The sequence below is a fragment of the Myxine glutinosa genome, chromosome 5, assembly GCF_964187855.1.
Source record: "Myxine glutinosa chromosome 5, kmMyxGlut1.1, whole genome shotgun sequence".
Taxonomy (NCBI): domain Eukaryota; kingdom Metazoa; phylum Chordata; class Myxini; order Myxiniformes; family Myxinidae; genus Myxine; species Myxine glutinosa.
This window is the reverse complement of record NC_136265.1, coordinates 27,200,668-27,213,889: the sequence shown is the minus strand read 5'-3', so window position 1 is coordinate 27,213,889 and position 13,222 is coordinate 27,200,668. Positions and strand designations below refer to the sequence as shown.

Sequence of the window (13,222 nt, the reverse complement as noted above, 5' to 3'; positions counted from 1 at the left end):
ATGACCCAAAAGATCCAGATGACCCAAAAGATCCCCAAGGACCCAAAACACCAAGATGACCCAAATCACCCAAAAGTCCCCAAAAAGTCCTTTATGAACCAAAAGTCCCGGAGAACCCAAAAGTCCCCAAGGACCAAAAAGACCCAGATGACCCAAAAGACCCAGACGACCCCACTGAGTCCAGCAGGCAGGTATGCTACAAGGCCGTGAAGACCAATGAAAATTTGGTACAACGGGCCCACTAGTGAGAATAGAAAGGTCAGCTCCAAGTATCAAATTCTTATTGGTTAAAAGAGGAAGTGGACAATAAATCCAGCTAAATATACCACGCCGCACTAATTTTAAGTCTCCGCAGAAGCAGGGTAATGCAGTGCCCCTTCCTGGCCCCACACCCAAAGATTTGGTCAAACATGATGGGATTCAAACACAGAGGCTCATGGTGCACATGATTACCTCATCAGTAGACAGTACAGAATCCTCATCGAGGCTCAGGATGGCATCTGTCTGCACAGCCTCATATGGAAAGAATCGAGCACTCATTGACTAAGGAGGGGAAGGACAAAGATAAGAAACAAAAACAACATTATACTGTATTTAATATTTACTGGAGTGAAGTCGATGGCGCGTCGTCGCAAATCCCCATGGTTCCCACCTAAAGCAACGTTGAAAGATGGCAAAGAGTTCCATCAGGAATGACCCAACGTCAAATGTAGAGTTAAAGTATTTCCCTCTGCGAATGAAGGTGGATGCAGGTTCTGTTTTCACACCTGTCTGTCTGTTTGTTTGTCTGTGAACACGATATCTCAAAAAGTTGTGGACAAATTAATACAAAACTAGGTGGATGAGTTGGGTAGGTGACAAGAACAAGCCGATTCGATCTTGGTTCAGGTCCGGATCCTAAGCTGTTGCCTAAGCTGTTGCCTAAGCTGTTGAGCTTAATGGAAGTATGCGCTCTACCGAGTGCCGTTCCAGTTGTTAGTCAAGTTCATCTGTGAAACAATGACCTGTTTTGGAGTGCAGGTTGATTATGAAAGAAGGTTGGGGAGAAATGGACCAGGAAGATGATAAATGAATGACTTCCTTTACAAGGAACTTCAGTGCAGGAGGAGGCCATTAGGCCTCCGCAACGGTTTCTCGCCCGTGCTCTATCGCTTTAAAATGCCTGGTTAAAATGGACGTAAAAGGAATGAACGCACCTTGTTCTTCGCTTCAATCACTGTTAATGCAGTCGGGTTGCTCGTCCAACGGGAGAGAGGAGGTTTATCACACGTCCAGATCAAAACAATCTGCAATCGCAAGGAACTGTAAGGGTTGTAGGACACTTAAAAACATTCCGTACATAAAGCATGCTTTAGCAGCAGATGCATAGGTAGGAAATTACGTAGACTGCTCTCGGTGTTGATCTGTACTATCGCTAGCCCATCAGGGTCGAGGAACTTGCAGGTAATTTCCCAAAAGCAATACGCACCTTGGCACAGAACTTTGATCGAGCAACAGCCTGAATGAGTCGGAGCAACGGCTGTGACTGGGATACCACGGGAGAGATGACGTGAATGAGGCCTGTGAACATTTTAGTCGGTCTGGTTCCTGCGGATAAGGCAATGTTAGCGTTGCGAGAAAAGTTACAAGTCCGGAATTTCACAAAGCCTAATCCGATCCGGAATTTTACTCCATGACTGCCTTCACAACAGTTGGGAATTTATTATTATTATTTTTAACAGACAATTACGATGGAAGTGGAACTCGGAAGTGGACAGCTCGTAGGGGGTAGCCTCCTAAACTGATCCACAAGTGAAAGGTGAAGCAATTGCAACGATGATCGATTTTCACAAAAACCTACCCAGGTAAGTGTAGTAGAAAGGAAACCTTCCAGGGTCCGTAGAGAATTCTGGACGTGAATAGAGACCTCCTGGAGGGAGGTTCCATAACAGAAAATTCCTCGAGAATTGTGAGAAGATCCGATCCCGGATGATCTAAAAAACAGTAAAATAAAGGCATCAGAGAGCATAAGAAGAAGATGCAAGTACTGTTTGAGGAGGGAGAGGGCACATTATTTGCGTAACATTGAGGAGGGAAAAAACAACCAGGAGGAGAGAAAGGAGAGATTACAACAACAACAACAACAACAACAACAGGCATTTTAAGGCCATTTTCCCTGCAAGAGCGGGATTTAGCCTTGCGGTCCCCATGACAATCTTCTCCATTTTGCCCTATTTTCTGCATCTCTCCTTGTTAACCCCCTTGCCCGCATTTCTTCTTCGACCATCTTTATCCAAGTCTTTCTCGGTCTTCCCCGTCCTCTACTTCCTTCTACATTCATTTCCATCACTCTTCTCAACCAGTCACTTTCATCCTTCCTCAACACATGACCAAACTATCTCAACCTGTTTTTCTTCACAGCATCCATCACAGGCTCTATTCCCATCATCTTACGCAATTCATCATTTGTCTTCCTCTCTCTCAATGATACTCCACACATCCACCGAACCATTCGCATTTCCACCCTTTCCAGCCTTCGTTGCTGCTCCACGTTCATGACCCATGTCTCACTCCCATAAATCATAACACTTCTCACACATGCAGCATACACCTTTCCCTTCAGCTTCAACGACACTGCCCTCCTCATCAGCACGCCACTCAGTTCCCGAAACTTCTTCCATGCACATCTCACTCGAGCAACCGTTTCCGAGTCTGATCCACCTTCTCCATTCAGCATGTCTCCGAGGTAGCAAAATGTTTTCACACCTTCCAGCTTCATGCCATCTCCAACTCAACATTTCCTCCATCTGCAGCTCCCTCTGTGCACACCTTACACTTGAATGTAGTTGCCACACTGGTTAATGACCCTCTCAAACCACTACATTTTTGATGAACCCACTCAGCGCACATTGTACATTGAATGGAATTCACTCCGACACCCTTCCTGCACACAGCACATGGCCACTTCCCAGTTCTTTCCACCTCACCACATGCTTTACCACTTGCAATCACCTTCGTTTTTCCGATATTCACCTTCAGACCTTTTGTCTCCATACATTCCTTCCACTTGTTCATCTTCTCCTTCAGTCCATCCATACTTTCTGCAATCAACACCAGATCATCTGCATACAACAACTCCCACGGTAAACCCTCCTTTACGTTCCGAGCCAGCACCTCTATCACAGCTACAAATAGTAGTGGACTTAGTACCGACCCCTGATGCACTCCCACCTTCACCTCAAACTCACCACTGTTCCCGTCCTTTGTCCTTACAGCTGTGCGCGCTCTTTTGTACATTGCCATCACTACTCTGATCAACCATTCCTCCACTCCTAACTTCCTCAATGCCCAGGTCACTACTTCACGTGGAACCCGATCGAATGCTTTCTCCAGATCAACAAACCCAAGAAACAACTTCTTCCTCTTCTCTATGTACTTCTCCTGCAACTGCCTCACAATAAAAAGCGCGTCTGTCGTTCCTCTTCCTGGCATAAATCCAAACGGCATTTCGTCGATCTTCACTTTCTTCCTTATCCTCCTGTCCAACACCCTTTCCAATACCTTCATTCCATGCTCCAATAACTTTATCGCTCGATATGAGCCACAGAGAAAGGAGAGATTGATTTAAAAAAAACAATAACACCACCTCTAGTGTCGTAAGGACTATCTTGTCGATGGAGGAGAAATATGAATTCCAAAGAAATTGGGTTTGCTGTCGGAGAGCCAGGATTTGGTTGCTGTCAACAGATCTGACGATAGTTGGTATCTGGAGAAAGAGGAGAACAAGGAAGTCAACTCATTCACCTGGGTCCGTTCATTTAAAGCTGTGTCGGGATTCCAACGTAGGCTATACATCTCAGAGGCAAGTGTGAATACCCTCGGGCCTAGGTCATCCTGCCAGGCCGCCACGCTTGTTACCTGCAGCAACAGCCTCTCGTCTGCTACGACTGCAGCTCTCTTCCAGTCGATCACTTCGGAAAAAGGCAATTGCCAGCCGTTGCTCAGAATGACTGGGATGCAAGCGGCCTGTGGGAGAAGCCGTCCCTTTATGAAATCCAACATCAAGACAGCAATGTTATGCAGACAATTGTAAAAGTTACAATGTTAAGATTATTGTACGCAAAAGCATTTTCGCATTCGCAAATAACACGGGGAAAACGAAAACGCAAAGTGATAATGAGAATCAAGAACATTCACTTGAAGGTAGTGGACAAACCTGCAGCGCTTCCAGGAAGCGAAACGAGCCAAGACGTCGCCCCCTTGGCACCAAGCAGAATGACGCATTGTGGAGAAGGTCGCCGTACTCATACCTAGGTCAGAATGCAATAAACAGAGTTAACTCAAAAATTGTAAATCTCACACCTGTACCTGCTATACCTGCCTGTTTCTTGGTATTGATATCTCCTCAGGACATTTTCTGGCCCAACCAAATACAAAGTAGAACTCGAACGGCACTCTGTAGAGCACATACCTCCGCCAGGCTGAACAGTTTATGTTTTGTATCCCACTGATACGTCAGATCTGGATTCGGACCTGAACCAAAATCGAATCGGCTTGTACTTGTCACATAACCAACTCATTCACCTTGTTTAGTCATAACTCATCCATACCTTTTTTAAAATATCATGTTATATATCGCTTTTCGCTTGATCTCTTAATGGTGAAGAAGCACTTAGAAATTAAATAATTGTTGTATCCGAATCCATATTCAGATCTTCACCAAAATCAAATCGATTCGTCCTTGTCACACACCCAACCTGTCCACCAAGTTTCGTCCAAATCTGTCCACAACTTTTTGAGATATCCTGCTATGTATCGTTTTTGGCCCGATCTCCCAATGGTGAAGAATCACTTTAAAAAAATTCGATCCGGATCTTCACCAAAATCTAATCATTTCGTCCTTGTCACATGCGCTACATCTCTGCCCAATTTCGTCCGAATCCGTCCACAACTTTTTGAGATATCTTCTTCACAAACAGAAAGCCAAAAACAGACAAACAAACAGACAGGGGTCCTCATACATAACATAACATACAAAACATAACCTCCATCCACCTTCGGTAGCGGAGGTAAAAAGTTAGAAGATGGTAAACACAGAAGAAAGAGATAAATTAGAAAGAATCAAAGCCAGCAGGTAGTCATTTAATGTCCTCATAGAGTGCTAGACCTAGTGTTGGTGACCTCAGGATATACCAAGAGCTGTCGAGATGTTGGTTCTTTGTCTGACACCTGTAGCTCATCTCCTTTGACGAAGGTTGTGTGGTCGTCATCGCTGCAGGTGTACCAATAACAAACTATAATAATCGCAATCATGATGCCACAAGGTACGTAGCTGACCGGCCTTTAATGAGACATTTTCTGGCGCATTGGGCCTTCCTAAGTCACCTTTGGGTAATGTCCCTATGGCATGAAACTCAAATGTTGGAAATAATACAGGCAGGCCAAAATTATTGATAGATGAAGTTAGAAGGACTTTACAACAGAAAGGTGTGATACTAAATCTGACGGAACCTGCTAGTGACGGTGTTGATGTCGACCACGTCGTTATTTGCCGAAAGCCTTTCAGCACTGAAATGAATAAACCAATTGTGAATGAATAATCTTGCATTCTTCTGTAGAGTTCATCAAAGGCTGAGTGGGTGAATCCTGGTTATATTGTCTGGGCCAGGTGTGGGTTAGATCCCCATGGCTACTCAGCAGTGGGCAGGTATCCCTTGCCTTGAAATTACTCGTACCATCTCACACCTCCCCTCCAAGGAGGGGGGTTGGGGGGGTTGTGAGATGGTAGATCGAACCCACACCTTCAGCAGAACACTCTGTGGCAGCACAAACCGTTTGGGGGTAGGGGGGGGGGGGGGGGGGACTCGGAACACGAATCAGAAAACTCGAAACATGAATCAGACTTTCTTAAGGATGTCACAAAGGACACAAACAACAAGCACGAATAACTAAGGTAACATGTTAAATAAGGTGGTGTAAAAGACGCAGCGATCAATGGCGGTAAACTTCCAGAAACATTTTTTTCTGCAACCTTTAAAAAGGCCATGGACAGGTATGCGGCTCTTAGATCCGTCCATGGCCTTTTTTTCTCAGGTTTGCATGGAGTTAGGTGTTCTATGAACTCTCTAGACTGACCTCCGCCACCAAAGGTGGATGGAGGTTATGTTTTCACCCCTGTGTGTTTGTTTGTCTGTTTGTTTGTGAACAAAATATCTCAAAAAGTTGTGGATTGATTCGGACGGAATTTGGCAGAGAGGTAGTGCATGTGACACGGACGAAATGGTTAGATTTTGGTGAAGATCCGGATTTGGATCCGGCTACTAGCATTTTTAAAGTGATTCCTCACCATTGGGAGATAGGGCCAAAAACTATATATAGCAAGATTTATGGACGGATTGGGACGAACCTTGGTGGACATGTTGGATGTGTGACAAGGACGATTCGATTCGATTTTGGTGAAAATCTGAATATGGATTCGGATGTGACAATTTTTTATATTTTTTTGGGGGATTCTTCACCATTGGGAGATAGGGCCAAAAACGATACATAGCAGGATATCTCAAAAAGTTATGGATGGATTTGGACGAAACTTGGTGGACCGGTTGTGTGTGTGACAAGGAAGAATCGATTCGATTTTGGTGAAGATCTGAATTATTTAATTTTTTAGTGATTCTTCACCATTGAGCAATATGGCCAACCAGGCGGAGGTGTGCTCTCCACCGAGTGCCGTTCTAGTTACCCTTTTAATTCCAATTTTGCTTCTTCCTCTATTTTCCGGTGACTGTTTCAGCACCCTTGCATTCACGATATCCTGCAGCTTTAAGTCAGCGGGTATTTATTTTGTCAGTTACTGACCACTTGTCCTGCTGGAGGTCTTTTGGTTTCTGATGTGGCTGAGTGGTTATGGAACGTGGATCTACACCACGTTCTAGGAAGCAGATTTGAGACTACATGGATGAGAGTCACAAAAGCTGCTTTGAGCATATGAATTGGAGTAGATGTGCGGTAAAGCCACCATGTAATTCCGATACTGCTGATGAGGAACATTTATTTGAACAAGATATATTCTTCACAAAAAAATGGCTTCTTGAAATTGGTTTGCAAGTCCAACTAGAGCCAAGTCGATGGCGCAGCATCGCAAATCCTCTCGCTTCGCGCCTAAAGCAAAATTGAAAGATGGAAAAAGGTTCCACCAGGATTGACCCAATATCAACAAATTCAACAAATTATTTTCCCTGTTTTGACCCTCGTGACTCGAAGTCCCCGCCACCTGGGGCATGAACCGGGGTCGAATCCAAACAATCGTTACATATTTCATGTTTCCCCCAATGTTGATTGCATATCCAAAGTTTCATTTGAAAATGTGACCATAATTGCAATTTTTGGTATCTATCTGACCTGTTGACCCCACCCCAGGGAGGCATGGCCAAAAATGGCACTGCTCTCAAACCTTCTTGCCATGTTGTGATAACTACCAAATTTGGTGAATTTCTGCACAACGGTTTAGGAAGAGATAGCGTGACGGACGGACAGACAGACCCGATTACAATATCCTCCGTTTTTTTTGTTTTTTTTTAAATCAAAAAGCACGAGGATACTGAAAATCAAATTAAAGATTCATTAGACGTCTTTAAACTTTCACGTGCACAAAACTATCGTTTAAAATGGAGCAATATTTACCAAGCCCCGTCGAAGGTCACACTAATAATGTGTTTGTGCAAATTATTAAATTTCTCTTCCATATTCTCGAGTTGCTTTTGAAAACGGCAGATTCGAACCTGGGATCATCAATTGGACCAAAATCAAAACGGTTTCTCCTTGACTCTCCTTGGAGCAGTACAAAAGTTGGACTTCGAATGATCCAAGTTAACGACTGGAAAAAAGAAAGTTAAAGGGCAACTTCTTACTAATGACTTTCTTGGCTGGACATTTCATCCATTTCTTTAAAGTCTGGCAGTGTTCGCCACTTAGAGTGGAATCGGAACATTGGTACGCTGGACAGTTGAGCATTCCCATCAGAAACAATCACTCGTGTCAGAATCCCAGGTTCAAATGGTGTTGCTTTGACCGTCTACTCAATCAAAACCTACATCCACCCAAGATCAATGAAAACAAGAATGAAATGAGTATTAACAAGAACGGAGCTCGGTAGAACGCATACCTCCGCCAGACTGAATAGTTTACGTCATATATCTAACCAACGCATCCAAGTTTCGTTTGAATCCGTCCATAGCTTTTTGAGATATATTGCTCACAGACAGAAAAACGAACATACAAACAGATAGACAGGGGTGAAAACAACCTCCCTCCACTTTTGGTGGCGGAGGTAACACATTTATAAACAAGAAAGAGCAATCAGAGATTGCAGACCCTCGCCAGGACATGTTATTAGTGGGTTTTTTAAAAAGGCTTTTGTGTTAAAACAAATTTAGCGGACGAACCACGTGACCGGATGACGTCATTTTTTTTTTCCTCCAATTTATCCATAGATGACGCTCAATAAATTTCATCTTGATCGATGAAGTTTTGTACTTGTCGAATTATGACGTCATAATGGAGGCAGCTATGACAATCATTAACATGTTATTCCCCATGGCGAGTTCTTTACAATATTTTTTTTTTTTTTTTTTTGTATACTGAATCGAGGCTCGTGAAAGAGCTAACATTTATTTCACAAACAAATCAACCAGACAAACAAAATATACAAAAAGAGGGAGCAGAAGACAAGATGGGGAGAGAAGGGGAAGCACACAACCACAACATTTGAGAGCAGGGAGAAGTGTGGGAGGGAGAGGGCTTGGGGGCAGGAGGCATGGGAGGGGGAGGGCAGGGGGGAGAGGTATAAAACACAAGGGGACCGAAATTAGCGGGGGTAGAAAAGATCAAGGTTTTGGATGGGGGAGGATAAGAGATGGTGGTGAACAGCTGTTTTAAAGACCTGGAGGGTGCAGTGGGATTGAAGAGAGTGAGGGAGTTTGTTCCAGAGGTGGGAGAAAAGAGAAATGAAGGAGTGAAGGTGAGCAGAAAGTCTTGATTTTGGCAGTTTAACCATAAGAGGGTTGCAAGCAGATCTTGTGCGACCTGTAGGAATATTTGGGGGACAGAGCCCAGAGAGGGCTGGGGGGGCAAGGCCAGAGAGGAGTCGGTAGAAGACGGAAAGACCACCAACCTGCCTGCGGTGAGTGAGTGAAAGGCCCTTGGAGTTAGCTTCATCGCGGGAGATTCCAATGATTCTGAACGCTTTGATTTCAACAGCGTGAAGACGGGCTAGGTGTGAGGCAGGAGCACCAGACCAGAGGGGAGAGCAGTATTCCATAGAGCTGCGGATGAAAGCCTTGTATGTGGTGAGGAGCTCAGGTGTGCCAAGGAAGGACTTCGCACGACGGAGGATGCCCAGTCAGCGACTGGCTTTGGAGGCCAGATTTGAAATGTGGTTTTCCCAGGAAAGATCATGGCAAATAGTGAGACGTCTCAATGTCTCAATGTCAATTGTGTTTGTCTGTTGTCTCAATTGTCTCAATGTCAGTTGTGTGCTTCATCGATCTCAATGTCAATGTCTCAATGATGAGCCCTGTCTCAATTTTTTCTATGCAGTGCTTTCAGAGATATAGACGGGCAAAGTTTTTCGGTTTTTCAAAGATGGCACCCATACCACGTGACCTATGACGTCATAATTATCATTAAAATATTTTACAGGTGTCCCGAAGGTGAAAATTTCCTGGCAATCGGGCCAATAGTTGCAGAGAAAATCATATTTATTCTGTGCGGACAAACAGACAGATGAAAAATCACTCATAGAGCGACACTTGGCAAAAGAGAACAAAGCAGAATGGCACTCAGTAGACCATCCTTTTGACCTCTTAAATAATTGTTGGTTTAATTCAGTTAGCTGACATGAAAATCCAATTCTAATTTCAAGTCAATCGGATAAAAATTGAGGCTTTTAGAAATTTAAAAAAGTGGTTGACCTTTGGCCTATTTTGACCTTTAGGCCTATGCTGATCTCAAAAATAGTTGTTGGTTGAATTCAGTTAACTGATATGTAAATCCCATTCAAATTTCAAGTGAATCGGATGAAAATTGAGGATTTTAGAAATTTGAAATAATTGTTGTTGACCTTTGACCTATTGTGATCTCAAAAATAGTTGGTGGTTGAATTTGGTTTGCTGATATGTAAATCCCATTCAAATTTCAAGTGAATCGGATGAAAATTGAGGATTTTAGAAATTTGAAATTGTTGTTGACCTTTGGCCTATGTTGACCTTTGACCTTTTGGCCTAAGCTGATCTCAAAAATAGTTGGTGGTTGAATTCAGTAAGCCGATATGTAAATCCTATACAGATTTCAAGTCAATCGGATGAAAATTGAGGATTTTAGAAATTTGAAAAAAGTGGTTGACCTTTGGCCTATGTTGACCTTTTGACCCCAAAAATATATAGGATTTTGTCGGACCACGAACTCTACCATTTGGTGAAGTTTCGTGAAGATGGGTTTAAAATTGTGACCTGCACTCCAGTATAAGTGAGCGGACAGACAAACACAAACAAACAAACAAACAAACAAACAAACGGACTCAAATGCGATACCCTCTCCTCTGGCGAAGGTAACAAACAAACAAGCATGCACGTTACATCACATGTTACAATTTGATATTAAATGTTCACAGGATGGCCGAGAGGTACGCACACTCTCCTCGAAGCTGTCTAGCCTGGGTTTGTAATCCCCATCCATCTACGAACCGTCATCCCGGTGCTCCACAGGCAGGGCGATTCATCATTGTGCGTAACGGTCCCTCGGATGTACGTTCCGGCTGCCAGCATTAGTTGGCGGACGATAAAGATCCCATGGTGTCCTTCGTGAAAGAGTAGGCGAGCTATCGCTGGCACCTTGAACGAATTCCTGCTTCAACCGACAGGGGGCACTGCATCGGTAGCACAACTGTGCCCCCTAGCCAATGATGGCACCCCGCAGCCTTGAGCTGCGTACGAAGGGAGATTAAACCATGAACAATTATTTCGATCCTCTGTGCAATCGAATTATAATTGGCATTTGATTTTCCGGATGTCCGAACAGGGTGATCAAAGTTTTGGGACGATGGAAAATGAAATTGGATATTTTTTTGAGATTTAACCAAAAAACAAACAAACAAGGAGCTGATACTCTAGGTCCCCCGCCTTTCGGGTGGCACGAGGACTAGATCTTTGTAATATGAAAGGAAAATCTCGAACCGTTTTTGAAATATCGTGTGCACACGCCAAGTTATCACCATGGCAACACAATTCAGCCAATCACAGCCATGATCTAATCAGGTTGAGATAACGTCGTGAGGAATAGCAAGGTGTTGCATCAGTAAGTGAATCATCCTTTGGATGAACCATTAAGCTGGCCGTCCGATCTGCTAGTATTCGTTGGTGGATGGTAGAGATATCGCTGCTTGTTTTGTACGAGGCACATGGCTGCAGGTACCATCATATTCGCAGGCCACAACTGGTGCCACCGATGCAGTGCCCCCTCTGGGTCCAGGCGTTTGTTCATGGTGCCGGTGATAGCTCACCCGGTATTCGAGGACCCCGTGGGATCTTTAACATCCACCTACTGCCCTGGCAGACGGGACGCTCAGTTTAACATCCATCCGAAGGACACATTGATGAATCGCTCTGCTCGTTTAAAGTTTAGAGACAGGTCGGGATTCTTATCCAGACTAGAGGTGCATACCTGTAACGCCATCCTGCCTGCCCAAATGGCACGGTACCTTCTCGCTCACCTTCCACCAAAATAAAAAAATCCTACAATTGGGTCACGTGTCAACTTTCCTCCATCAAATTGAGTGCGCACATTCTAACTGGGACATATTAGGCCACAAATGACTCGAGCACCGAGCGGCCCAGTGCCAGCCGGCGTTAACTCGGACCACGTGCGATGAGGACCTCACGTCTCAAAACCAAACCTACCTATCGTATTGCGCATTGTCCTTCTCACAACGTGGATCTCGATGCCTCCACCAGTCCTTTCCATGTCGACAGGTGGTCAGGAGGAGAACGTCACGACCATTGTGGAGGTGATGGAGGGCATTCCTCACCTCGGAACCTATCCCCGTCAAGTACCTTTTGCCCTTGAAGGCCAACAGGTAGCGCCGGCTGGGAGGGAAATCATTGGACGTCAACGCACCCGGAAGTCCTCCACGAACGGGATGATCCCGGGAAAAGAGCGGCAAGGAGACGTCAAAACGAGGCCGGAACACCTCGGTCGAGACGCTTGCCTTCGCCACCATGGCGTAACCCGGGTCCAAGCCGAGGTCTTCGCTGTAGTCGGGCCACGTGCCCGAGTAGAGGTTGAACAACAGGTGGTTGTGACCTCCGTTCCAAAACGGAAGCGAGGGAAGCTTGGAGCGCAACCCGTGCAGGTAGCTCGACGAGAGGCGGTCTCGGTCCAGCATGTCCAGGCTCGGGACCAGGAGGCAAGCTCCCCGCGGGTCGCTCGTGTAGTAAGGAGAGCCACGGATCACCGACAGGACCTTCTCGTAGCTCTCCGAGACCCGCTCGCCCTTGCCACGTGGATACACGTACACGGTGAATCCGTGCGCCGAGCACGGAGCACGGTCGAAGCAGGTTTCCATCCGGCACGACCGACGGTCTCGCACGAGGGGTCTTCGCTGGGCGCGCCTCGCCTTGGGCCCGATGCGAGGACCCTCCTCGGGCGCCTCCAACTCGTTGACCCCTCGGTTTCTCTTGTCGACCGACGAAGACACCGGGCCGACGGCCATCCGCGGAAACCTATCGGCGCCCTGCCAGCGTGGCCATTTCCTCGTCGGTCGTCGCGACGTTTCCCTCCCGAAGGGTCTGTTCGCTCCGTGAAGGGCGCCGATGGTCAGGAGCACGAGCATCGCCCAGGCAACGGCGGCCGCCAAGAGCAGCGAATACCTCGTGGTAGCCCGCATGTGAAGGCCCAAGACCGAAGGACCCCGAAGCCGTCGCTCAAGAACCTCAATTCAAGAGTTGCTAGCAGATAAGGTCAGGCCGCACACGGGTGGGACCTCCTTCTCCGCCCCCTCCGCCACTACCTCCACCATCGTCGTCGTCGTCGTCGCTCTTCCAACTCATCGCAACGACGTGTGGAGAGGCCAGGACCTTGCGGAACGCCCCACAGTACAAGACATTATGACTCAAGGGGACAAATCGGCTTCTCCGACAAACACGAATCCCTGATATTCCTACTGGTAATAATACTTTCGATGAATAAACTC

The 13,222-nt window shown here is 45.8% G+C and overlaps 1 protein-coding gene across 1 annotated transcript in view; it reads right to left on the bottom strand.

Annotated features, from left to right (window-relative positions):
• The window catches only part of LOC137427803 (exostosin-1b), a 26,544-nt gene extending 13,322 nt beyond the window's left edge, over window positions 1–13,222 (bottom strand). The window contains exons 1-8 of the mRNA XM_068117549.2: window positions 11,931–13,222; window positions 4,196–4,289; window positions 3,898–4,005; window positions 3,626–3,745; window positions 1,841–1,973; window positions 1,469–1,587; window positions 1,197–1,286; window positions 454–543 (exon numbers count right to left, since the gene is read on the bottom strand). Coding sequence (XP_067973650.1) covers window positions 454–543; window positions 1,197–1,286; window positions 1,469–1,587; window positions 1,841–1,973; window positions 3,626–3,745; window positions 3,898–4,005; window positions 4,196–4,289; window positions 11,931–12,916 — 1,740 coding nt within the window. The 5' untranslated portion in view covers window positions 12,917–13,222. The remainder of the gene's footprint in view (window positions 1–453; window positions 544–1,196; window positions 1,287–1,468; window positions 1,588–1,840; window positions 1,974–3,625; window positions 3,746–3,897; window positions 4,006–4,195; window positions 4,290–11,930) is intronic.